Raw genomic sequence first — 24416 nt, 5'->3', positions numbered from 1 at the left:
GGCTGGATGGCGGGGGATTCTAGGTGAGCAGAGTGTATCTCTTTGCTCTGAGGACAAATGTGTTCTCCATGTGGGTCTGTGTGTGATGGCGTGGATGGATGTTCCCTAACTAATGTATATCTGTGTGGGGGATACCCATCTCTCTCTAGAGAGATGAGAGAGGATACCCATCTCTCTCTAGAGAGAGAGAGGGAGAGGGAACGAAATGGAAGGGAAGGGCAGAGAGACAGAAGATAGAGTGAGCAGAGAACAAAGAATGATTCATGGTTGATTCTCTTTGGCCCAGAGCACCAGCACCAACTAAAACCCATTAAAAAGTATAAATACCTGCTGGGTGGGATCTGGTCTCTTCACCAGCCCACTGATCTCCAACACCTGCCCTCCCTCCTGCATAACTCTTACATGTTCAGCTCTGGCTACTCATCACATGTAACTAAAGAGATTGCAGAGTGTAAAGAGAGAAGATGTGTTCCCCACTCTGGATATAGGGTCCCTGTATTTATCCAAAAGCAGCAGGGGAGGGAGGACTTGAAATGAGGGATGTGTACCTTGCATTTGGCGAGCTATATATATACACGTCACTTCATGTTTTGTGTGTATGTGTTGATGTTTATGTACAAGCAGTGTTTTTGTGATGGTTCTACCCCTGCATGGGGCTGAAGTGACTCACTACTGACCATTTAGTGGGCATTCACAGTGGTCATGCTCTGCATTGAGAGGGTCACTCAAGTCTCCACTACTGGGCAGCTGTCAGGTATTAATGGATGGGACCTTAGTGCCTGCAGCAGGTCCCACTGGGGCCCAGTTTTCATCTGGCCCTTATGTTTGCTCTCTGACATTCAGATCCCTCCCTGGGAAAGGAGGGGTATCTAGCCCCACATACAGTGCTGTTTTTAGGACTAAATGAGGCAATGCATACAGACTGTCCATCACCAAGCCTGGCTCATGATTGGTGCTCAGTAAAGAGAATTCTTATTGTCTTTCCCAAAGTCAGTGCCAGTGTGATGGAGATCCTCACTTCACTGCTGTCTGGGGCAGGATGAGTAGAAGTCTAAGAACAGGGGCCCCTGTACACCCCTCACATGCTGGATCACATGGCCTGATCCTTCCAGGGATCAGGACCCAGCGCCTTCCTCACAAGCCCTGTCTGAATCAAGGTCCTAGTTGCTCCAGTTGGTTCCTGCTTGTTTCCTCTGGTTCTCACACTGCACACGTGAGTGGGCAACCAGACCTCCACATGGGGGTCCAGACACTGTCCTCTCAGTGGCAGTGAATCAAGATAAGCAGAGCCCTCAGCAAGTTCATGGTCCCTGAGGAGCCTTGCTGTCCTGCTCCACTGCTTGAGTCAGTGAGGAACCCTCTTCTGTGTGTGTGTGCATGTGTGTGTGTAACCCTAATTCTAACCTGTTAAAGGAAGGGTGAACCTGGAATCCACCACCAGAGAAATGAGCAACCTCATGTGGTAAATTTTGTCTTTGGATGAGGTTTTATCACATTTATGAAATAAAAAGCATATTCGCCTTATATACCATCGTCAGTAGATACAGCATTACTTCTTGAAATTAAAGTTGTGTGAAAGCTCTTTTTGTGTTGTATGATGTATCAATATGATTGATAACTCTTGAACCAATGGAGTGACAGGTGAGATCATCCAGCATGTCTGATGAGGGCTATGACACCCATGCAGGTGATGGATTCTGCTTAGACACACATTTTCAATTCACTAGTTCTGCTTATGTGTGGTATAGCCTCACACCTCACCAAATGCTTTCCTCAGAGTTAAAGTGGGTATTAGAGCAATTATTTAATTAGGATTATTCTATTATTAATAGTGCTTATAAAGCCTTTGGAATATTGTCTGGCATGTTCATGATAAATATTTGACATTATTATCAGCATTCATTGGGAATCTGGATGGATACTTTGGTAGTGAGGCTTAGGGATTACACAAGTTTCACAGTAAGACTGCAACAAATCATTAGCTATTCTATTCCAGTTTACAGAGTTCCACAAACTTTTAAGAGGACATGAGGGCTGTGTGTCTCCTGCTGATCATCTCATTTTTTTCTCTGTTATGCCCATCATTGATGGTGGACCTAGTGTGATATAAAGATGTAAAGTCCTTGAACATAGAGACTCATTTCAAGTAGACTATAATGAACTCAGTGCTTTATGTGGTGCCTGGAACAAGACTGTTGTTCAATATATATCTGTGTAATAAAGGAAAGTGCCTCTGGTTCCATGGAAGGAAATCTTGTTATTTTGTAAGGGTGTCATGTACTAGTGGAGACCAACTGTGACAAACCATGATTCATGCATCAACAAGCATGAGCAATAAAGAAAAATCTTGTTACAAATAAATACTTTCATGTAAAAAGGATATCACTATAATGTGGCTAATTCTAGACTCCCTATCTCTTCTTTCCTTCATCCCCAGCAGAGACATGAACATGAGTTGGGAGAACCAGAGCAGCGTGTCTGAGTTTCTCCTCCTGGGGCTCCCCATCCGTCCAGGGCAGTGGGGCCTGTTCTTCGCCCTGTTCCTGGGCATGTACCTGACCACGGTGCTGGGGAACCTGCTCATCATCCTGCTCATCAGGCTGGACTCGCGCCTCCACACCCCTATGTACTTCTTCCTCAGCCAATTGGCCTTCAATGATATGTGTTTATCATCTGTCACTGTCCCTAAGATGCTGATGAACATGCAGGCTAATCACAAGTCCATCCCCTATTCAGAGTGCGTTTCCCAGACATATTTTTTCATACTATTTGGTTGTCTTGACAATTTCCTTCTTGCAGTGATGGCCTATGACAGGTATGTGGCCATCTGTCAGCCCCTCCACTACACCACCATCATGAGGCAGGAGCTGTGTGTCTCCTTAGTAGCTGGGTCCTGGCTTTTCTGCCTTTTCCACTCTCTCTTGAACACCTTCCTCTTTACCCGATTGTCCTTCTGTGCTGACAACACCATTCCCCACTTCTTCTGTGATCTCTCTATACTCCTGAAGATGAGCTGCTCAGATGTCTCACTCAATATGTTGGTCATCTTCATCGAGGGAGGGATGATTATCATTGTACCTTTGAGTGGCATCTTGGGCTCCTATATCCAGATTTGGACCACCATCCTGAGAGACCCCTCTGCTAAGAAATTCCTCAAAGTCCTTTCAACCTGTGGCTCCCACCTCCTCGTTGTGTCTTTATACTATGGGACTCTTGCAGAAGTTTACTTTTTCTCCTCCTCATCCACCTCCAATAATAAAAACATACTTGCCTCTGTGATGTATATGATAGTCACCCCCATGATGAACCCTTTTATCTACAGCCTGAGAAACAGAGACATGAAACGTGCCCTGGAAACACTTGTTAATAGGGCTAAGTTCCTTATGTCAAAAGACTCGATCTGAAAGCGTTAATTATAGAGTCAAAACAACAAGGAAATTATTAGACCTTAACTGATATTCTGAGTATCCAGTTGAATGTGGACTACATGAACAGGTCAGGGAAGTTGGCCTCTCCAGTTTCCCTCTCTGCTCACATACAACAGTTTTCTTTACTCAGACTGACTTTCAATGATTCTTAACAATTCTTGGAATATCTGATGCCTAATTGCAACTTGCACAGTGCTAGGGGTTGGAGATGAGAGAGGGTATAAAGTGGCAATAATGAGGATGTAACTCATTCTGTCCCACCAGCTCCAGGAAAACCAGTCTTTTTTCTCTTGGCCCTTCACAGTCAGAGAAGGAGGGTGCTAGAAAGAGTGTCACAGAAAATTCTGCTTTCATAAATTGAATTTCAAATTTTTTAAATTTGACATTCCCGCAATAAACTTCTGATGACTCAAAACTTCATTTCTTGTGAGGTGCTGGTTTTAATGTGCTGGCATGCCTTTAAAAATTTTGCACATTGATGTGACTGTCCACATTTTCTTTTTAGTGAGTGTTTTATTTATTTTAAGATTAGAGTTCTAAGTGCAAGAAATCTTCTATATCTTATCCTGATGGTAGTTAAATTGTTATTTGCTCATGTAAAAATTCATCAGACTATACAGTTCAAATTTATATACTTAGCCTATGCATACTAGACACTAAATCAAAGTAAATCAAATACAAATACAGTAAATCAAATACAACAAACCTTAATTATAATTTTCTGAATGGAAAAGTTATGGTGATGTGCATGTGAATAAAATTATATAAATTGGGGCAGACCACGGGTGCAGGAAAGTGCTCTTCTGACACGCCATTTTAGAATAGGGACCTTCCTTCAATAAAGATTGCTTGAAACTGGGAGAAGGCTCCCCACGCAGCCAGAGGTGAGCTGGGAAGCTGCCCCCATGCCAGGCCCCATCTGGCCAGCCATCCAAACCCAGAGGGGAGCAGGCAGCCACCGCAGGGGCAGACCTCAGGCACAGGAAAGTGTGATTCTGACTCGCCATTTTAGGATAGGGACCTTTGCTTCAGTAAAGACTGCTTGAAACTGGGAGAGGGCTGCCCCCACAGCCAGAGGCGAGCTGAAGGCCCCCACAAGCCAGGTCCCACCTGGCAGGGAGTTGGAGGCCAGAGGGGAATCCAGCCACTCCAGGGCAGTCTGTGGGACTTCAGATACACCTTTGGAATTAAAACAAACACAGAAGAAGGAGATATTCTGTGACAGCAACCATTAACATACTCATAGTACCACTGCCTCACTGGACTTCTGGCATAACAGTATTTGACTCGATTGGACCCCCAGTTTCCGAAATCCCAGAAAGAGCACACCAAAAAGATGCTGGCCAGTACCAGCGACACAGTGTCCCAATGCATAGGACAAATTAGAAAACAAGCAGCAGGGAGAAGAAAAAGTACATGCAACCTAGCAAGTCCTCAGGAAAAAGACACACCACAAAAAGAAAACCACCCACCAGATGGCAACAACAGTGACTTGGAAGAACTTCTGAGCCTTCCAGAAAGAGAATTTAAAAATTAAAAAACTGACAGAAGTCATTAAGGAAAACAATGATCAGAAGAATGAAATTGAGTCCCTAAAGAGGGAAGTGAAGGAAATACAGGAGATCAAAGGATTAATGGAAGAGCTAAAGAACGCTGGGAAAAGCAGTGATAACAGAATAGATAAAATGGAAGAACGAATAAGCACTCTCGGAAGACACAGAAATAAAAAGAACCAAAACAGAAAAGGAAAGAGAAGTATGAAGGAAAAAGACTGAAGAAAGACTTCGGGAACTATCTGACTTCATGAGGAAAGGAAATATAAGAGTTAAAGGAATAACAGAAGGACAGGAGAGAGACATAGGAACAGAGAAAATATTCAAGGAAATAATAGAAGAGAACTTCCCAAACATGAAGAAGGAGCTGAAAATAGACATACAAGAAGCAAGAAGGACACCAAACTTCCATGATGAAAGGAAAAGACACATAATAGTAAAGCTCCCAAGAATCCAAGACAGGGAAAAAATAATGAAGATGGCAAGAGGGAAGAAACGGATAACATACAAAGGAAAACCAATCAAGCTGACATCAGACTTCTCTGAAGAAACACTACGGCCAAGGAGAGAGTGGAGGGACATAGTTAACAGACTCCATGACAACAAATGCCAACCAAGAACACTCTATCCCGCAAAGCTCTCCTTCCTCTATGAAGAAAGAATAAGGACCTTCCCAGACAAACAGAAACTCTGGAATTTCATTATGACTAAACCCCACTCCAAAAAATACTACAAGGAGTCCTAAAGCCAGAACCAACAAAGGGATGAATAAGAACGAAACAAGACCAAAAAAAAAAAAAAACCACAAAAAATAAATAAATAAAACCAAAGAAAAGTCAAACAAAATGGCAAATACAGATGCTAACATATCAATATTAACCCTAATTGTAAATAGACTAAACTCTTCAATAAAAAGACACAGAGTTGAGGCTGGATTAAGAAATAAAACCCAACCTTTTGCTGTCCCCAGGAAACTCATTTAACCTCAAAAGATAAAAAGAGACTGAAAGTAAAAGGATGGAAAACAATCCTACAAGCAAATGGACCAAAAAGAAGGCAGGAACAACTATACTTATATCAGATAAAACAGATTTCAAACTCAAAAAGGTAAAAAGAGACCCAGACGGTCACATTATATCAAAGGGACAATACTTCAAGAAGAAATAACATTCATTAACATATACTCATCAAATGAAGGAACACCAAAATATATCAGACTACTGTTATCATCTCTGAAAACAGACATCAGAGAATTACTGGGGTGGGGGAAGAGGAGGGATTGGGGTCAAAAAAAGGGGGACACAACTGTATGGGGAATATAACCAAGATGGAAATGTATACATTGTGCAAAAATGAAAAATGATGTAAGAAATATGGGCCTCCCCGGTGGAACAGTGGTTGAGCACTGGGTTGCGAGGCTACCCGCAGCCTCTGCAGCACCAGTTCGATCCCCGGCCACCAGGCAAGGGTCCCACATGGCGCACAGACCTCTCCTGCCACCAGCGGTTCCCCTCAGCAGTGTACTTCGGTCCTTCTGCCTGCTCTGCTCTCCCCTCTTACTCTGGTGAATTCTCTCACCTTCCCACGCTTTTGACTGTACCCAGTGCTTGTATAAATAAATAAATCAATCTTTTTTTAAAAAAAGAAACATATAAAATAAAAAAGCAAAAAAATTATATAAATTGGGGAGTGTGTATTTTAGTTAATATATGTGACATCGCAACATGCAAAAAGTGCATGCAACTTATATATATATATATCATACATTCAGATAAACAGAGATAAATACCTATGATATCTCTATATAAAATGAATGTCATTATTCTGGGGAAGAAATGTTCCCATTTTTCCTACTTGCTTTTTTCTTCCCCAATTTTCTGTTTTAGTTGCTCCATAACACAAACAAAAAGTTTTATCTCTTCTTGCATTATTATCAAACATTTCCTAGGAACTCTTTCCCAAATCCATCACCAAGGGGTTGTCTGGTGTGCAGAGGTGTGAGCTGATTTGGAAAACCTCCTGGTTGTTCACATGCTACAAGAGCTGGAATAATGAGCTCAACCAAATTTTCAAGGAAGAGGTGAGGGTCAAAAGTGTTTGGTGACTCTATATACCCAATCATCATGTTTTGGTCATAACAAAAGCTGAAAAGCTCTACTAGAATTTTAAAGTTAAAAACAGTGATCAAACTAAAGTTAAAACTAAAGTTAAAAACAGTGATCAAACTAAATTTTAAAGTTAAAAACACTGATCAAACTTATGAAGGAATTTAAACTCTCATACACTGTTAGAATCAAAAGTGACATAACAACTTAGAAAAACACTAGTACTTTCTTAAAATGTTGACCTTGTGCTTAAGTGTTGATTCACTAAGACACAAGAATTAGCTCATGAACAATAGTAGCATCAGAAGACTGAATCAAATCAGAATACAAAGTAATGACATCTTTATACAGGAAAGCTACAGTATTAACTGTAGGAGCCTGAAATTTATTCTTCCATAATGAAGGTGAAATACTGATATTTACAGAAAGACACAACTAAAAAAAATGCCAGCAGATATGCTAATGGAGTCCCAAAAGTAATTCTCTGGATATGAGGTAGTGCTTATATGAGAAAACTTGAATAGTCACAAAGAAATCAATCAGTGGAAATAATCATATTGGTAAATATAAAAATGAATATTGACCGTATCAAAACCAAAAATGATAAGCATTGCAACCCCATCAAAATTCTAAAATGCTTTTCCTTATTTCTTTTTACTTTTTTTGGTAGAAATTGACATCCTGAATCTAAATTTTTTAAGGAGATGCAAACAACTTTTAGCAAAAGCAGCTGTGACAAGAGGATGAGATGAATCTTTACCTATGTATGACCTGATCATAAAACTATTGCAATCAAGTCAGACTCATGTCAGAATAAAGATGACAAAATAGTCAATGGAACAGAACAGAGCCCATAAATAGATTCATACTGTGTAACCCCAATACTTCACACAGGAAAAAGGGTAAATCAGTGAAGGAAATACAGTCTTTCTGCAAAGGATGCTGAGGAACTGAATACCCAGAGTCAACAAAACAAACTTCCGGCCAAATCTTGCACTAAATGTAAAATGTAGAGTATTAAAATAGATAATACGACTAATATGAATTCTCAAATTATAAAAATTTGAGAACACATAGGATAAAATCCTGTGATGTTGGGTTAAGCACAGGTTTCTTAGAAAAGCAAAGACACTGCAATTCATAAAGAAGGTTCTGAAAATTGAACTTAATCAAATTGAACTTCTCATGCTTTTTTGAATAATACCTTTAAAAGAATAAGACTATAATATACATAGGAAGTAAGTACTTCTAAGTAATAAATGCAATATGTACATGAAATCAAAATATGTAAAAACTTTCAAAGACTCAATAATGGACAAATGCTTCACCAGATAAATATAAGACATGATTAGATGCTGCACATTATTAGAGATCAAGTAAACACAAATTAAAAATCTAAAGTGTTATCACTGCGCTCCCAGTAAAATGTTAAATTTACAGAATTGGTCATAACAAACGCTGACAAGATCTACTAGAAATTTAAAGTTAAAAACACTGATCAAACTAAGTTAAAAACATTGCTCAAACTTATGAAGGAATTCAAACTCTCATAAACTGTTAGAATCAAAAGTGATATAACAACTTAGAAAAACACTAGTAGTTTCTTAAAATGTTGAACTTGTACTTAAGTGTTGACTTACTCTTAGGTAACTATCCATTAGAAGCAAAAGTCTATGTCCATTTAAAACTGGTTTATACCATTCAGCTTATGTTAAAAGATTCAAGGGGGAAATAATCTAGTGCAAACCAATATTTGACACACATGAAATATTATTAAGCAATAAAATGATGCATTGTTGATATAGCAACATTAATGTGTCTTAAAGTAACATACTAATGAAAGAAGTCTGCCAGAGGATAGCCCATACTATGTGATTCCCTTTATGGAAATTTCTAGAACAAGCAACCTATAGTGAGAGTAAGCGAGCCAGGGATTGCATGATTATAGCAGGAGAAGTAAAAAGGGGGGAGGGGTCATAGTATGGGACATGGCCATCTGCAGGGTCACACATGGTATCTCAACTTCATTGACAGGATAGTTTCACAATGAATGCATCTGGCAAACTGTTCATTTTAATAATCGAAAGCTTATTGTGTATCAACTAACAAAGGTAAAACAAATGAGATGCATTTAACTTGAAAAGTCCTAAACCAACGAGAAAATTTAAATTTTCACTAAAATTTCCTTGCAAAGAAAAGTTTAGGTGCAGATGTCTTCAAGGGTGATCTCTTAAAATATTTTCAATGAAGAAGGAATGTCAAGTCATCATGTTTCGCAATTGGTAGAAAAACCATTGTGTGATTATTTTGCTCTGGTGACAATGTACTTTATTTACCTTTTAGTGCCTTTGGATGACCATGTGTAAAATTGGTCAAAAAATTACACTGAATGAATCCTCTGTTCTATGTAATAAAGTAGCACTGAGACTTGAACTAAGAAAATGTCTGGTGTCTATGAGCTCTCTGTCCCTCCCCAAGAGTTAAAATACAGAGAACGAAAACTACATGTGGACTAGATACCCGTCTTGGAGACAGCAGGTGTCCTGTGTGAATTAGAGAAGCTGCATTTCAGAATCTGATGCCCAGTGAGACCCTGTGTGTGCAGCCCTATGCTGGCATAGAGAATAGGGACATGAAGGGAGCATAAAGACACATCCTCCTTCTTAGAGGTGCCATGACTTTGGGGACATGGGAAGGAATGTGTCCCCAGTTCTAGTGCACATTATATGCATAAGAAAAATTGGGGGTGTGGACTGAACTGAGAAAGGTGTATAGGTGAGAACCTTGAGCAGGTACATGCACAAATGGCCACTTTTGGAAAGTCTAGAGCAGCACAGAGCCATCAGCCTGGGGGTGCCTGTTAACCAAGTTAAACTGAGTGGGTATAAACTACACAGGCTGAGGCCCTCACATTTGTATCACATACTCGTGTTGTGTTGTGGAAGTAGCTTTGAAAAAAAATGAATCAACTCAGAGTCACTCAACTGCCTTGAATTGGCATCAACATCAAAGATTATATTTATCTTTTGTTGGAATATGCAAAGGGATGAAAATAAGGGTTGACATTTATTGGGTGTTTATGTGCTTTAGCAGGAATGGCCTCAAAACTTTAATAAAATCTTCATAACTATTTTATCTGCACTTTATAGCTGCTAAACAAGACTGATTGACAGAGGCCAGTGCCCAGTGCTGTCTGAACAGGTGCTGGCTTCCTCATGCTGGAGGAAAGCCAGGTCGACTGCTTCTCACATGGCCTATCAGCAGGTCAGTGTCCCCTGATACCTCGACAGAGCTCAAGTGCCTGCACCTAGCTCAGTCCCTCCAGCCTCGATGCAGGCTCCTCCCCAGGGTCTGACAGGAACTCAGGCAGTCAAATTATTCTCTTTCCTTAATCAGGAGCTGAGGGACCTTCCCTGTCCTTCAAATGGGTTGTAAACTGGTGTCCTTCTGGCTATTCCCTGGAATCAGGGACAGACACAGCAAGTTCAGGAGGCAATGGACTCACAAGTATGTCTTGTTACTATTTGTTGCTGGTCTTCCCAGCAGAAGCTGAGACTCAGGCACTGATTACAAGGTGACTGATGTAACAAGGAACAACACAGGGTGAAGTGAGCAGGGGATTCTAGGTGAGCAGAGTGTGTCCTGTGCTCATAGATCAGATGTGTCCTCCAGGTGGATCAGTGTGTGAGAGGGGTGGATGAATGCTCCCTCACAATAGGTCTGTGTGTGTGACTTCCCCTTACGTCAGACAGAGAGTGGAAGGAACGAGTAGTCAAAGAGACTGGAGACAGACTTGGAGAGAGCTAAATGGCATGTTATTCTTTCCCCCTCTTTGCCGCAGGACATAAGCACCAATTGTGCCCCCCTAAAGCACATGGGGACGGCTGCTGGCTGTGATCCGAGTCTCTTCATCAGCCCTTTCATCTCAAACATCTACCTCCCTCCTCCAAAACTCCCACATGTTCACCTCTGACTACTCATCTCAGGTAAGGAAAGGGACTGCAGAGGGTAAAGAGAGAAGATGTGCTCCCCGCTCTGGAGCAGGGGTTCCTGCATTAATCCATGAGCAGCAGGGGAGGGAGGACTTGTAATACTTACAGAATCATTTGGTAAGTGTTCATGAATAGAGGATATTGCTATGTTTGTATGGCTACTTCTTACATTTCTACCTCTCCTCTACTTACCTAGCAGAGACATGAGAAACATGAGATGGAGAACCAGAGCAGCGTGTCCGAGTTCCTCCTCCTGGGGCTCCCCATCCGTCCAGAGCAGCGGGGCCTGTTCTTCGCCCTATTCCTGGGCATATACCTGACCACGGTGCTGGGGAACCTGCTCATCATGCTGCTCATCAAACTGGACTCGCAACTCCACACCCCCATGTACTTCTTCCTCAGCCACTTGGCCTTCAATGATGTGTGTCTCTCATCTGTCACTGTCCCTAAGATGCTCACCAACATGCACACTAATGACAAGTCCATCTCCTTTGCAGCGTGTATCTCCCAGACATATTTTTTAATATGGTTTGGTTGTTTTGACAATTTCCTTCTTGCAGTGATGGCCTATGACAGGTATGTGGCCATCTGTCAGCCCCTCCACTACACCACCATCATGAGGCAGGAGCTGTGTGTCCTCTTAGTAGCTGCATGTTGGTTCTTCAGCAATCTGCACTCTCTGTTGCACACCCTGCTCTTGGCTGGAGTGTCCTTCTGTGCTGACAATACCATACACCACTTCTTCTGTGATCTCACTACACTCCTTAAGATGAGCTGCTCAGACATCTCCATCAATGACTTGGTCATCTTTTATGAGGGGGTGGTGATCGTCCTCTCGCCTTTTGGTGGTATTGTTGGCTCCTATATCCGGATTTGGACCATGGTCCTTAGAGAACCCTCTGCTAAGAAATTCTTCAAAGTCCTTTCTACCTGTGGCTCCCACCTCCTTGTTGTGTCTTTATACTGTGGGACCATTGCAGAAGTTTACCTGTTTTCTTCCGCAGACCCCTCCAGTGATGAAAAGGTAACTGCTTCTTTGATGTATATGGTTGTCACCCCCTTGCTGAACCCCTTCATCTACAGCCTGAGAAACAGAGACATGAAACGTGCCCTGGAAACACTTGTGAATCGGGTTAAGTTCCTTATGTCAAAAGACTCAAGATGAACATGTTAATAATCACTCTCTCTGCTGACAGACACCAGCTTTCATCAACCAGACTGCCTCAACGATTCTGACATTTTCTTAACAATTCTTGGAGTAGATGATGCCTGATTGCTACATCACAGGTCTTGGGGTAGGAGAAGTGGAGGATGTGAAGTCCCACCAACTCCATGAAATCCCTGCCTTTCCGTTAATAGTGAGGACTTTAGTTCTTTTCAAAAAAATTTTTCAGGGGTGCTTGAAATGTTCGCCATCTTATTTGGCAATAGCAACAATGGAGATACGCTTATGTAAAGTTCATCAGGCTACACATTTCAAATTGCAACACTTAATGCACGCATGTTAGGCAATACACAAAAGGGAAGGGTGAGAAGAACTCAATAAACTATGTTCACTATTTAATGAGTTCAATTGTTATGGTGATGTGAGTGCATAAAATTGTGTAAATTGGGGAATGTGTATTTTAGAGTTAATGTATGTGACCCTGGCAATATGAAAATAATATATATACTATATACACAAATGTTACATTCACATGAATATAGAGATATATTTATAAGATATCACCATATAATATGAATGTCATTCTGGTAAAGAAATGTTCCTAATTTTCGTACTTAATTTTTTCGTAACTCTCAATTTTCTGTCTTTCACTCCCTCAAGAAAACAAAAGGCTTTACTTAAATTGTTATTAAGCATCCAGTGTGTAGTTGTGGGTGTGATTAGAATATGCTTATTTGGTACCTTCCTTGTTGCTCACCCACTAGAAGAGCTGAAAAGTGATTCAACCAACTTTTCAGGCAGAGGTTAGGGTCAAGGGGAGGGAGGCTGACTGCTTCTAATTATCACCTAACTAAGCCTCAAGCTACAATAATAAGCAACAGCAGCAATACAAGGATGAAGGAATCAGAAGACAAAAGAATGTTGTCTTTATATGCAATAAAAATATTTTTAGCAATCGCTACCAAGTGAATATATTCTACAAAAGAGAAGGTGAAATGAAGAAATTTGCAGAAAAACTAAGGAAATTCGGCAGACTTATACCAAAGGAAAATCAAGGCTAATGTTCTAGATGTAACATAGTGATTATATAAGAATACTTGAAAATTCACAATGAATGGAGGAACAAATAAAAATATAAATTTTCATAATATTAGTTAAGATAAAAAAGAATGTTTCCTGATTCAAAAGCTTCAATGATAAGCATTCCAATCCCTTAAATGGCTTACAATTTTTCTATTTTTTTTTTTGTTTTGGTGGAAATTGACAAATTGTTTCTAATTTTTTGAAGGATTGTGAAGAACCTGGGTTACTCAGCACAGTTTTGACAAGCGGATGTGATGAATCTTCAAAGCCCTAAAGTATGAGCTGATAATAAAACTACAGTAATCAAGTGAGACTCATGTTAGAGAATAAAGATGAAAAAATAGATCAATGGAAAAGAACAGAGCCTATGAAAGGATCCATACTGTGTAGAGCAGATATTTCATAGAGGAACAAGGGCAATCAGTGGAGGAAATACAGTGAAGGGTGTTGAAGGATTTGAATATACATAGTCACCAAAATGAACTTCCAGCCAAACTTGCACTCAATCTAAAATATAAAGTATTAAAATAGAAAATACCCTTCACAGAAAATCTCATATTACTGAAATTTTAGAAGAAGATATGTGATAAAATCCTGTGATATGGGTTAAGCAATTGGGCAAAAGTTTGATCAAATGTGTCACCAGGTAATTATAAGACATGATTAGATAAAGCACATTATTAGAGATCAAGTAAGTGAATTAAAAGTCCCAAAGTCTCATCACTGCACTCCCACTAGAATGCTAAATTTACAGAACTGGACATAATAAAAGTTGACCAGATCTACTATAATCTTAAAGTTAAAAACACTGATCAAACTAAGGGTTATGAAGGATTTAACCTCTCAAACACTGTGAGGAGGAAAAGTGATAAGACAACTAGTAGTTTCTTAAAATGTAGACCTTGAACTTAAGCATGGACTCACTCTTAGGTAATTACCCATTAAACACAAGTCTACATCCATTCAAAACTGGTTTATATGTTCAGCTTATGTTAAGAGATTCATGGGGGAAATAATCTAGTGCTAACCAATATTTGATACACATGAAATAATATTAAGCAATAAAATGATGTATTGTTGATACAGCAACGTTGATGTGTCTTAAAGTAACATACTGATGAAAGAAGTCTGCCAGAGGATAGCCCATACTATGTGATTCCCGTTATGGAAATTTCTAGAACAAGCAACCTATAGTGAGAGTAATCAAGCCAGGGGTTGCATGATAATAACAGGAGAAGTAAAAAGGAGGGAGGGGTCATAGTATGGGACATGGCCATCTGCAGGGTCACACATGGTATCTCTACTTCATTGACATGATAGTTTCACAATGAATGCATCCGGCAAACTATTCTTTTTTTTTTTTATAATAAATTTTATTTTTATATTCCCAATACAATTGCAACCCCCTTAAATCGAAAGCTTATTGTGTATCAACTAACAAAGATAAAACAAATGAGATGCAGTTAACTTGAAAAGTCCTAAATCAATGAGAAAATTTAAATTTTCACTAAAATTTCCTTGCAAAGAAAAGTTTAGGTGCAGATGTCTTCGAGAGTGATCTCTTAAAATATTTTCAATGAAGAAGGAATATCAAGTCATCATGTTTCGCAATTGGTAGAAAAACCATTGTGTGATTATTTTGCTCTGGTGATTTCGTACTTTATTTACCTTTTAGTGCTTTTGAATGACCATGTGTAAAACTGGTCAAAAAATTACCCTGAATGGGGAGTGTGTCCCGCATCGCCATTCTAGAACAGGGACATTTCTTCAGTAAAGACTACCTGCAGAAGGCTCCCTCAGGAGCCAGAGGTGAGTGGGGGAAGTTCGCCCACGCCAGACTCCCTCTGGCCTGCAGTCCAAGCCCAGAGGGGGTGCAGGAACCCACCGCCAGGGCAGACCAGGCGCACAGGGGAGTGTGTCCCCACATCGGCATTTTAGAACATGGACCTTTCTCCAGTAAATACTGCTTGAAACTGACAGATGGCTCCCGGAGGAGCCAGAGTGGAGCAGAGAAGCTCACCCAAGATGCCGGCCAGTCCCAGCAACACAGTGTCCCAACGCATACGGCAAATTAGAAAACAGACAGTAGAGAGTAGAAGAACCACATGCAACCTAACAACTCCTCAGGGAAAAAGCACACCACAAAAAGAAAACCAGCCCCCAGACTGCAACGACAGTAACTTGGAAGAACTTCTGAGCCTTCCAGAAAGAGAATTTAAAATTGCCGTGATTAAAAAAATGACAGAAGTCATAAAGGAAAACAATGATAAGGGATAAATAATCAACGATCAGAAGAATGAAATAGAGTCCCTAAAGAGGGAAGTAAAAGAAATGCAGGAGATCAAAGAATTAATGGAAGAACTAAAGAATTCTGGGAAAAGCAATGAAAGCAGAATAGATGAAATGGAAGAACGAATAAGTTCTCTTGAAGACACAGAAATAAAAAGAACCAAAACAGAAAAGGAAAGAGAAGTACGAAGGAAAAAGAATGAAGAAAGACTTCGGGAACTATCTGACTCCATGAGGAAAGGAAATATGAGAGTTATAGGAATACCAGAAGGAGAGGAGAGAGATGTAGGAACAGAGAAAATATTCAAAGAGATAATTGAAGAGAACTTCCCAAATGTGAAGAAGGAGCTGAAAATTGATATACAAGAAGCAAGAAAAACACCAAACTTCCACGACGAAAGGAAAAATACAGCAAGACACATAATAGTAAAGCTCCCAAGAATCCAGGACAAGGAAAAAATAATGAAGCTGGCAAGAAGGAAGAAACAGATAACATTCAAAGGAAAGCCAATCAGGCTGACATCAGACTTCTCTGAAGAAACACTACGGGCAAGGAGAGATTGGAAGGACATAGTCAACAAACTCCAAGAAAACAGATGCCAAACAAGAATACTCTATCCTGCAAAGCTCTCCTTCCTCTATGAAGGAAGAATAAGGACCTTCCCAGACAAACAGAAACTCCGGAATTTCATTACAACTAAACCCCCACTCCAAAAAATACTACAAGGAATCCTAAAGCCAGAACCTCAGAGGGACGAATAACAACGAAAGAAGGCCAAAAAAAAAAAGTTATTAAAAGAATAAATAAATAAAATCAAAGGAAAGACAAACACAATGGCAAATACAGATGCTAACATATCAATATTAATGCTAAATGTAAATGGACTAAACTCTTCAATAAAAAGACACAGAGTTGCAGCCTGGATTAAGAAACAAAACCCAACCTTTTGCTGTCTCCAGGAAACACATTTAGCTACAAAAGATAAAAATAGACTCAAAGTTAAAGGATGGAAAACAATCCTACAAGCAAATGGACCAAAAAAGAAAGCAGGAACAGCTATACTTATATCAGATAAAACAGACTTCAAACTCAAAAAAATAAAAAGAGACCCCAATGGTCACTACATTATGATCAAGGGGACAATATTTCAAGAAGAAATAACACTCATTAACATATACTCACCAAACGAAGGAGCACCAAAATATATCAGACAACTGTTGTCCTCTCTGAAAACAGACATCAGAGAAAACACATACGTAGTGGGAGACTGCAACACACCACTATCAGCAATGGATGATCAACAAAACAAAAAATAAGTAAAGAAACCAAAGCTCTAAATAAGGACCTAGAGCATTTGGGCTTAACAGACATCTATAGAACACTAAACCCCAAAAAACCAGAGTACACATTTTTCTCAAGCAAACACGGATCATTCTCCAGGATCGATCACATACTGGGGCACAAGACAAACATCAACAGGTACACCAAGATTGAAATCATACCAACCATCTTTTCTGACCATGAAGGCATCAAACTAGAAATAAACCATAAAAAGAAGGCAAGGAACTTTCCTACCTCATGGAGATTAAAAACCACACTACTGGAAGACCACTGGACTAATGAGGAGATCAAAGAAGAAATTAAAAAATTCTTTGAATTGAATGACAAGGAGGACACCAATATCCTAAATGTATGGGATGCAGCAAAAGCAGTAATAAGAGGAAAATATATAGCAATAGAAGCTCACATCAAGAAACAAGAAAGAACTCAAAGAAACAACCTAATCTCGAAGCTCAAAGATCTAGAAAAAGAACAACAAAAAAAACCCAAAACCAGTAGAAGAAAAGAAATAATAAAAACCAAAGCAGAAATAAATGAAATTGAAACTAAAAAAACAATACAAAAGATCAATGAAACCAAGAGCTGGTTCTTTGAAAAAAATCAATAAAATAGACAAACCCCTAGCAAGGCTCACAAAGGAAAAAAAGAGAGAAAGAACAAATAAACAGGATCATAAATGAAAGAGGAGAAATCACAACGGACACAGCAGAAATCAAAAGAATAATCAGTAACTACTATGAACAGTTGTATGGAAACAAGTTCAACAATCTAGAGGAGATGGACAAATTCCTACAACTCTACAATCACCCAAAGCTAGATAAAGAAGAAATAGAACACCTAAACAGACCAATTACAAGCAGCAAAATTGAAATGGTAATCAAAAACCTCCCCAAAAACAAAAGCCCAGGACCTGATGGATTTACAAATGAATTCTAGCAAACATTCAGAGACGAATTAGTGCCTAGCCTTCACAAACTCTTCCAAAAAATTGAGAAGGAAGGGACAATACCAAATACGTTCTATGAAGCCAACATTACACTAATACCAAAACCGAACAAGGACAACGCAAAAAAGGAAAACTACAGGCCAATCTCCCTAATGAACACTGATGTAAAAATCCTCAATAAAATTTTAGCTATCAGATAATTCACCACGACCAAGTAGGATTCATTCCAGGGACACAAGGATGGTTTAACATCCGAAAATCAATCAACGTTATCCAACACATCAACAAAAAGAAATATAAAAACCATATGATAATATCAATAGATGCTGAGAAAGCATTCGACAAAGTGCAACACCCATTCATGATAAAAGCCCTTGAAATTCTTGGGATACTAGGAACATACCTCAACATCATAAAGGCCATCTATGACAAGCCAACAGCCAGTATCATTGTCAACGGTGAAAAGCTGAAAGCAATTCCACTGAGATCTGGAACAAGACAAGGATGTCCACTCTCACCACTGCTTTTCAATATAATACTGGAAGTCCTAGCCAGAGCAATAAGACAAGAGAAAGACATCCAAGGAATCCAAATAGGAAAAGATGAAGTCAAACCATCACTATTTGCAGACGATATGATAATATACATAGAGAACCCCAAAACTCCACAGAAAAACTAATTCAACTCATCAATCAGTTCAGTAAAGTGGCAGGATACAAAATCAACACGCAAAAGTCAGTAGCCTTCCTATACACAAACAATAAATCTGAAGAAGAAGAAATCAAAAAAACCATCCCTTTTATTATTGAAACAAACAAAATCAAATATTTGGGAATAAATCTAACAAAAGAGGTAAAGAACCTATACAAAAAAAACTATAAAACACTGTTAAAAGAAATAGAAGAAGACACAAAGAAATGCAAAGACATCCCCTGCTCATGGATTGGAAGAATAAACATTATTAAAATGGCCATCCTACCAAAAGCAATATACAGATTCAATGCTATTCCAATCAAAATTTCAATGTCATTCTTCAAAGAAATAGAACAATTATAGATGAAATTCATATGGAATCACAAAAAAACCCGAATAGCCAAAGCTCTCCTGAAAAAAAAAAATGGGAATGGAGGCATCACACTCCCAGACTTCAAACTATACTACAAAGCCATAATCATCAAAACTGCATGGTATTGGAATAAGAACAGACATACAGACCAATGGAATTGAATAGAAAATCCAGAAATAAACCCACAGATTTATGGTCAAATAATCTTTGACAAAGGAGCAAAGACTATGCATTGGAGCAAAGAAAGTTTGTTCAATAAATGGTGCTGGGAAAACTGGGTCGCTACATGCAAAAAAATGAAGCTTGACCACTACCGCACACCATTCACATAAATCAACTCAAAATGGATTAAAGAACTAGACATAAGACCTGAAACCATAAAATATATAGAAGGAAATATAGGCGAAACCTTACGTGATTTGCACATCAAAGACATCTTTACAGACACATCACCCAAAGCAGTGATAGTGAAGGCAAAGATAAACAGCTGGGACTACATCAAATTAAAGAGCTTCTGCACAGCAAAAGAGTCAATAACAAAAACAAAGAGAAACCCCACCAACTGGGAGAACATTTTTGCACCCAACACTAATGATAAAGGACTGATCACAAAAATCTGCAAAGAGCTGATGAAACTCAACAACAACAAAGAAAATAATCCAGTCCAAAAATGGGCAGAAGAGCTAAAAAGAAACTTCTCTGAAGAGGAAATGCAAATGGACAACATGCATATGAAAAAATGTTCAACATCACTTGTCATCAGGGAAATGCAAATCAAAACTACCATGAGATACCATCTTACACCAGTGAGAATGGCACATATTAAAAAAACTAGCAACAACAACAGTTGGCGAGGGTGTGGAGAAAAAGGAACTCTTCTGCACTGTCGGTGGGAGTGCAAACTGGTCCAACCACTATGGAGAGCTGTGTGGAGATTTCTGGACCTGCTAAACATAGAGCTTCCATATGATCCAGCAATTCCACTCCTAGGTATTTACCCAAAGGACACAGAAACATCAATTCCAAAGAACACCTGCACCCCTATGTTTATAGCAGCACTATTTACAATAGCTAAGCTTTGGAAACAGCCCAAATGCCCAAAAATAAATGACTGGATCAAGAAGATGTGGTACATATACACCATGGAATATTACTCAGCATTCAAAAAGGATAAACACATGCAATTTGCAGCCACATGGATGGTGCTGGAAGGGATCATGCTCAGCGAAATAAGCCAAAAAGAAAAAGAAAAATACCGGATGGTCTCACTCATAGCAGGAATCTAGAAAACTTAAATAAGAGACCAGGAAAATGAGTAACTATAAGAAAGTGAAAATCAAAATCAACAAAAAACTATGAACCAGAGACACTTTTTGGGGGGTGGGGGGTGGGAGGGGAGGGATCGGGGTCAGAATGGGGGGGCTGCAATTGTATGGGGAATATAAAATAAAAGTTATTATTTAAAAAAATAATACCCTGAATGAATCCTCTGTTCTATGTCATAAAGTAGCACTGAGACTTGAACTAAGAAAATGTCTGTTGTCTATGAGCTCCCCGTCCCTCCCCAAGAGTTAAAATACAGAGAACGAAAACTACATGTGGACTAGATACCCGTCTTGGAGATGGCAGGTGTCCTGTGTGAATTAGAGAGGCTGCATTTCAGAGTCTGATGCCCAGTGAGACCTGTGTGTGCAGCTCTGTGCTGGCCTAGAGAATAGGGGCAGGAGGGGAGCATTAAAGACACATCCTCCTTCTTAGAGGTGCCATGACTTTGGGGACATGGGAAGGAATGTGTCCCCAGTGCTAGTGCACATTATATGCATGAGAAAAATTGGGTGTGTGGACTGAACTGAGAAAGGTGTGCAGGGGAGAACCTTGAGAAGGGGCATGCACAAATGGCCACTTTTGGAAAGTCTAGAACAGCACAGAGTCATCAGCCTGGGGGTGGCTGTTACCAAATTTAACTGAGTGGGTATAAACTACAGAGGCTGAGGCCCTCTTATTTGTATCACATACTTGTGTTGTGTTGTGGAAGTAGCTTTGAAAAATAATGAATCAACTCACAGAGTCACTCAACTGCCTTGAACTGGCATCAACATCAAAGATTATATTTATCTTTTGTTGGAATATGCAAAGGGATGAAAATAAGGGCTGACATTTATTGGGTGTTTATGTGCTTTAGCAGGAATGGCTCGAAACTTTAATAAAATCTTCATAACTATTTTATCTGTACTTTATAGCTGATAAACAAGACTGAGAGAAGTGACTTTACTTATTTAGGATGAATAATTGATCGACAGAGGCCAGTGCCCAGTGCTGTCTGAACAGGTGCTGGCTTCCTCATGCTGGAGGAAAGCCAGGTCACACTGCTTCTCACATGGCCTATCAGCAGGTCAGTGTCCCCTGATACCTCGACAGAGCTCAAGTGCCTGCACCTAGCTCAGTCCCTCCAGCCTCGATGCAGGCTCCTCCCCAGGGTCTGACAGGAACTCAGGCAGTCAAATTATTCTCTTTCCTTAATCAGGAGCTGAGGGACCTTCCCTGTCCTTCAAGTGGGTTGTGAACTGGTGTCCTTCTGGCTATTCCCTGGAATCAGGGACAGACACAGCAAGTTCAGGAGGCAACGGACTCACAAGGATGTCTTGTTACTATTTGTTGCTGGTCTTCCCAGCAGAAGCTGAGACTCAGGCACTGATTACAAGGTGACTGATGTAACAAGGAACAACACAGTGTGAAGTGAGCAGGGGATTTTAGGTGAGCAGAGTGTGTCATGTGCTCATAGTTCAGATGTGTCCTCCAGGTGGATCAGTGTGTGAGAGGGGTGGATGAATGCTCCCTCACAACAGGTCTGTGTGTGTGACTTCCCCTTACGTCAGACAGAGAGTGGAAGGAACGAGTAGTCAGAGACTGGAGACAGACTTGGAGAGAGCTAAATATTCTGTTACTCTTTCCCCCTCTTTGCTGCAGGACATAAGCACCAATTGTGCCCCCCTAAAGCACATGGGGACGGCTGCTGGCTGTGATCCGAGTCTCTTCATCAGCCCTTTCATCTCAAACATCTACCTCCCTCCTCCAAAACTCCCACATGTTCACCTCTGACTACTCATTTCAGGTAAGGAAAGGGACTGCAGAGGGTAAAGAGAGAAGATGTGCTCCCCGCTCTGGAGCAGGGGTTCCTGCATTAATCCATGAGCAGCAGGGGAGGGAGGACTTGTAATATTTACAGAGTCATGTGGTAAGTGTTCATGAATAGAGGATATTGCTATGTTTGTATGGCTACTTCTTACATTTCTACCTCTCCTCTTCTTTCCCAGCAGAGACATGAGAAACATGAGATGAAGAACCAGAGTGGTGAGACTGAGTTCCTCCTCCTCCTGGGGCTCCCCATCCGTTCAGAGCAGCAGGGCCTGTTCTTTGCCCTGTTTCTGGGCATGTACCTGACCACAGTGCTGGGGAACCTGCTCATCATCCTGCTCATCAGGCTGGACTCGCGCCTCCACACCCCCATGTACTTCTTCCTCAGCCACTTGGCCTTCAATGATGTGTGTCTCTCATCTGTCACTGTCCCTAAGATGCTCACCAACATGCACACTAATGACAAGTCCATCTCCTTTGCAGCGTGCATCTCCCAGACCTATTTTTTAATATGGTTTGGTTGTTTCGACAATTTCCTTCTTGCAGTGATGGCCTATGACAGGTATGTGGCCATCTGTCAGCCCCTCCACTACACCACCATCATGAGGCAGGAGCTGTGTGTCCTCTTAGTAGCTGCATGTTGGTTCTTCAGCAATCTGCACTCTCTGTTGCACACCCTGCTCTTGGCTGGAGTGTCCTTCTGTGCTGAGAGTACCATACACCACTTCTTCTGTGATCTCACTACACTCCTTAGGATGAGCTGCTCAGACATCTCCATCAATGAGTTGGTCCTCTTTTATGAGGGAGGGGTGATCGTCCTCTCGCCTTTTAGTGGTGTCGTTGGCTCCTATATCCGGATTTGGTCCACGGTCCTGAGAGAACCCTCTGCTAAGAAATTCTTCAAAGTCCTTTCTACCTGTGGCTCCCACCTCCTCGTTGTGTCTTTATTCTATGGGACCATTTCAGAAGTTTACCTGTTTTCCTCCTCATCCACCTCCAGTGACGAAAACATAACTGCTTCTGTGATGTATATGGTTGTCACCCCCTTGCTGAACCCCTTCATCTACAGCCTGAGAAACAGAGACATGAAACGTGCCCTGGAAACACTTGTGAATCGGGTTAAGTTCCTTATGTCAAAAGACTCAAGATGAACATGTTAACAATCACTCTCTCTGCTGACAGACACCAGCTTTCATCAACCAGACTGCCTCAACGATTCTGACATTTTCTTAATAATTCTTGGAATAGAGGATGCCTGATTGCTACATCACAGGTCTTTCGGTAGGAGAGGAGGGAGGATGTGAAGTCCCACCAACTCCATGAAATCCCTGCCTTTCTGTTAATAGTAAGGACTTTAGTTCTTTTCCAAAAAAAATTTTCTGGGGTACCTAAAATGTTCTCCATCTTATTTGGCAATAGTAACAATGGAGATATGCTCGTGTAAAGTTCATCAGGCTACACTTTTCAAATTGCTACAATCAGTTTTCCCATGTTAGGCAGCACACAAAATGAAGGGTGAGAAGAATGCAATAAACTATGTTCACTGTTTAATGAGTTCAATTGTTATGGTGATGTGAGTGCATAAAATTGTATAAATTGGGGAGTGTGTATTTTACAGTTAATGTATATGACCATGGCAATATGAAAATAAGACATATACTATATACACAAATGATACATTCACATGAATATAGAGATATATTTATAAGACATCACCATATAATATGAATGTCATTCTGGTATAGAAATGCTCCTAATTTTCGTACTTACCTTTTTCATAACTCTCAATTTTCTGTCTTTTACTCCCTCATGAAAACTAAAGGTTTTACTGAAATTTTTATCAAGCATCCAGTGTGTAGTTGCGGGGGTGATAAGAAAATGCTGATTTGGTTCTTTCCTTGTTGCTCACCCACTAGAAGAGCTGAAAAGTGATTCAACCAACTTTTCAGGCAGAGGTTAGGGTCAAGGGGAGGGAGGCTGACTGCTTCCAATTATCACCTAACTAAGCCTCAAGCTACAGCTAATAAGCAATAGCAGCAATACAGGGATGAAGGACTCAGAAGACAAAAGAATGTTGTTTTTACACATGCAATTTGCAGCAACATGGATGGAGCTGGAATGGATCATGCTCAGCGAAAAAGCCAGAAAGAAAAAGAAAAATACCGCATAGTCTCACTCATAAAAGGAATCTAGAAAACCTAAATAAGGGAGCAAGAAAAATAATAGCTATAAGAAAGAAAAAAATCAAAATCAACAAACAACTGTGAACCAGAGACACACTTGGGGGGGGGGGAAGGGGGAAGGAGGGTTTG

The 24416-nt window shown here is 40.3% G+C and overlaps 3 protein-coding genes across 3 annotated transcripts; all 3 read left to right on the top strand.

Moving 5' to 3' along the window:
• Positions 1-2450: 2450 nt before the first annotated feature.
• On the top strand, positions 2451-3404 carry LOC311172803 (olfactory receptor 1J4-like; the record flags this gene model as incomplete). The annotated part of the gene is made up of 1 exon (XM_084236331.1): positions 2451-3404. One exon carries the CDS (start codon positions 2451-2453, stop codon positions 3402-3404), a length of 954 nt encoding a protein of 317 aa, XP_084092457.1.
• Positions 3405-11295: 7891 nt separating this feature from the next.
• Positions 11296-12243, top strand: LOC311172802 (olfactory receptor 1J4-like; the record flags this gene model as incomplete). Its single annotated transcript, XM_084236330.1, has 1 exon — positions 11296-12243. One exon carries the CDS (start codon positions 11296-11298, stop codon positions 12241-12243), a length of 948 nt encoding a protein of 315 aa, XP_084092456.1.
• Positions 12244-22304: 10061 nt separating this feature from the next.
• LOC311172801 (olfactory receptor 1J4-like) lies at positions 22305-23255 on the top strand (the record flags this gene model as incomplete). The annotated part of the gene is made up of 1 exon (XM_084236329.1): positions 22305-23255. The coding sequence occupies one exon, from the start codon at positions 22305-22307 to the stop codon at positions 23253-23255; it is 951 nt and encodes a 316-aa protein (XP_084092455.1).
• Between the last annotated feature and the right edge of the window lie 1161 nt (positions 23256-24416).

The sequence above is a fragment of the Talpa europaea genome (genome assembly GCF_964194135.1).
Source record: "Talpa europaea genome assembly, chromosome: 7".
In the NCBI taxonomy this organism is placed as follows: domain Eukaryota; kingdom Metazoa; phylum Chordata; class Mammalia; order Eulipotyphla; family Talpidae; genus Talpa; species Talpa europaea.
The sequence above is the reverse complement of the archived record's forward strand: the minus strand, read 5'-3'. Positions and strand labels throughout refer to the sequence as shown.